The sequence below is a fragment of the Jatropha curcas genome, chromosome 4, assembly GCF_041381405.1.
Source record: "Jatropha curcas cultivar XTBG-Jc1 chromosome 4, XTBG_Jcur_1.0, whole genome shotgun sequence".
In the NCBI taxonomy this organism is placed as follows: domain Eukaryota; kingdom Viridiplantae; phylum Streptophyta; class Magnoliopsida; order Malpighiales; family Euphorbiaceae; genus Jatropha; species Jatropha curcas.
Window position 1 is genome coordinate 21,501,807 of NC_143154.1, and position 3,279 is coordinate 21,505,085.

Sequence of the window (3,279 nt, forward strand, 5' to 3'; positions counted from 1 at the left end):
TTTTTGAAATATATAATCCGGAAATTTTTAACTAAATATATTTTTATAATTTTTCTAACTGAAATATGATATCATTTATATTCCAGATTCCTTAATTCATAAACTCCTCTTTTTAAAAGGAATAAATTTTGTACCCTTAAATTTCCAAAGGCACTTTATTTTTCTTTTATGTGGTTAATACTTTTCTTGTCCTACACAAATTCTTTCCTTGCTCTCATTAGTAACGCATACACGTTAAATACTTTGTACATTTTGATCTCATCCTCAGCTATTTCCTTTTAATTCTCACATTCATCATCTAGTGTCGCGCTGCCGGTCCCGGAGGATTAGACGGAGGGTGTAACATTATGGGTGTTGTTGGAGTCATTGCAAAGCGTTTGGATGCCCTTGTCGGGTATTTTCTTTTACTTTTGTTGTATATTATGGATTATGCCTTTTCTCATAAAACTCAATTTTCAAGAAAAAATAAATTTATGAGATTCATTTGAAATTTAGATTCTTTTTTTAATTTATGAAATTGATAAATTTTATATATTATAATCTTAATTCTAACATTTTCTATCCGGTTTTTTTATTAATTATAGGATTTAAACAAATTAATTCATTTCAAATACTCTTCAAAATCATAGATTTTATTTTTAATTTAATTACGGAATGTAAAATTCTATGTATAGAGTTCATATTTCATTAATCTGATGACCATTTTATATTTGATATTTCGTATGTATAAAAATATTTATTTTATTCGTATGGATTTTTTTCAATAAATTTCAATGCATAAATGAAATTATAATTGTAAATAGATTATACACTTACAAATTCATTTATAACATATTATGATTTTTTTTATTTTCATGTCTAATTCCAAATTAAGCTCTTTTATTTTAATGATAAGTTTATTTAATTTGTATTGAACCAGGCCTGGAATAATGCTTCTTTTCCCACTGTAAGTAAACTAATAAGATTTTTATTTATTTAATTTAGATAAGTGAAGTTTATTCAGGAAAAATATATTTCTTTTATTTATAAAAAGGTTTATATTTCTTTAATTTAGACTAATGAAATTTATTCAGGAAAAAAATATAGAGAATTATTAATTTTTGTTATAAATGAACAGATATGCATCACTGAGAGCTATTGAAAGCCCTTCAACACTTGATGACCAGCAGTGGCTAACCTATTGGATAATTTATTCATTGATAACCCTATTTGAGTTATCCTTTTGGAGAATCCTTGTTTGGTATGCTCTTCTTCTTTCTTTATTAACATTAATTATGAATAAATTAATATAAATTCTCTTGATATATATATATATATAATATTGGTTCATATTGCTTCAAAACTAAAATTTCAGTCACTAAACCTAATGTATATTAAGAATCTATTCTTACAGTATTAGAAAAATTATGAATTTTTGAATTCTTTTTAAAATTATAGTAAAATTATATTAAAATTCTTTTTTGTTAAATATAAAAATATATAAAACCGATGTAAGATATGCTTTATAAGCAGATTCCACCTCTTCCTCCAAAGAAGGTAAAGATTGTATTTATATGATAATTGGGGGATTCATAAATATAAATTAATAGTAAACCTTTTCTTTCATTATAATAATTTTGTCAATGTTCAGAAAATATTTTTCTCTTTAAAAGGGGAAAGTGCTTTTTTTTTTTCATTTATTTTCTAAGTACCCCGATACTATTTTCCGGGACAATAATTTCCTGGAAAATATTCTTAAAAACAAACAGAGATCATATATGCTTAATTCTTCTAATTGTTCAATACATAACAGTAACCTGCATTTATTCGACAATTGAGGGATTAGTAAATATGTATCTATAAGCCTTTTCCTTTATTATAATAAAATTTTCAATATTTAAAAATATTTTTCTTTTTAAAAAGGGACGTGGTCTTTTTTTTAAATGAATTACTTAATATAAAACTATTTTTTCTGAGTGTCCCAAAAATATTTTCTGGCACAATATTTTCCAGCAAAATATTCTTAGGAAACAAACATACTTGTATATGCTAATTGTTAAATATATATGTAATATGTATCAGGCTTCCTTTCTGGCCATACATAAAGCTTGTATTTTGTATGTGGTTGGTGCTGCCTATTTTCAACGGAGCTGCGTATATTTATGAGAATTTGGTGCGGAAGTATATTAAGATCGGCGGCAGAGTGGACGGAAACTATACGGAGGATCAAAAGAAGGTTCTTCAAATGATGAGTCTCGACGCAAGGAAATCAGTTGTGCAATATGTTGAAAAATATGGATGGGATGCTTTTGAGAGAGCTATCAAAGCTGTAAGTAGCTAATTACCATATATTTATTGCCAAAAATACTTTTTCTGAAAAATCCTTTCAATTTCTCTATTCCACACAAATCACTACTTTGATTTAGCTGGTGTTTGTTTTAATAGAAAAAATTAAAAATTTTCCGGCTGGGTTTAATTTTATCATGTATAACAAAAAACATAAGAACTCTATATTTTTATTATATAAATTTTTAATGATCAACTGCTTACCTCTAATTATTTAAGGTAGTTGATTTGTCCTATTCTGTTTATTTATCTTGATTCTGCTCAATATATATATATTTTTTTTTTTGATTCCAGGCTGAAAAAGAAGCAAAAAGGCACTAACTGGATCACAATTGTCAGATATATTATGTTTCTTCCCAAATTCAAAGAAAAAAAATGTAAATTTCATGCATATGTATATGAAATAGAAAGCAAATATAACCTAAATTATTATGGATATGGAAAAAGAAATAGAAAAAAAAAAAACTCTATATTTTTTCATTCTCCTGTTGTTATGGTATATTATTAATGTGTAAATTAATGGTACTTAATACTGTATATATACATATATTCACCTATGGAAAAAAGTAACCTAAAATTTCTATTAGCGGACGATTTGGAAGATGTAATCGGAGAGGGTGTATGGTTAGGTTCCATTTGTATACTTGGAGGAATCTATCACATATATCTTAACTAAACCCTTTGCATGGGCTCACCGTGCACTTGTATAATCTGGAGAGAATTATTCGTCTTATAGTTTAGGTGTTGTATCCGATTTTAGTTTCATTGCTTGTTTGCTTTGTCTGGTTCAATAATACCACTTCTCCTAGTGAGTTCTAGGGGTGTACCAAACCAGAAGATTCTCAAGCTTAAACTTTTATTTTTCTAGTTAGAGATCGACGTCTTGAGGCTAATGTGAGATCCGCTCAGAGACCTATCAGGTTAAGTAAATATTTAATGCGTACATATACTGGA

General features: G+C 26.8%; 1 protein-coding gene across 1 annotated transcript; it reads left to right on the forward strand.

Moving 5' to 3' along the window:
- The first annotated feature begins 269 nt into the window (after window positions 1-269).
- HVA22F (HVA22-like protein F) lies at window positions 270-2,841 on the forward strand. The gene is made up of 5 exons (XM_012211145.4): window positions 270-394; window positions 920-946; window positions 1,118-1,240; window positions 2,062-2,308; window positions 2,620-2,841. The coding sequence occupies exons 1-5, from the start codon at window positions 348-350 to the stop codon at window positions 2,644-2,646; spliced, it is 471 nt and encodes a 156-aa protein (XP_012066535.1). The 5' UTR covers window positions 270-347; the 3' UTR covers window positions 2,647-2,841.
- The last annotated feature ends 438 nt before the right edge of the window (window positions 2,842-3,279 follow it).

Excerpts from the sequence above, each read along its gene's own strand:
- HVA22F (XM_012211145.4), top strand. The coding sequence starts at position 348 with ATGGGTGTTGTTGGAGTCATTGCAAAGCGTTTGGATGCCCTTGTCGG. Across the intron at positions 395-919 it reads CGTTTGGATGCCCTTGTCGG|GCCTGGAATAATGCTTCTTT; the intron begins GTATTTTCTTTT and ends GTATTGAACCAG. Across the intron at positions 1,241-2,061 it reads TTTTGGAGAATCCTTGTTTG|GCTTCCTTTCTGGCCATACA; the intron begins GTATGCTCTTCT and ends AATATGTATCAG.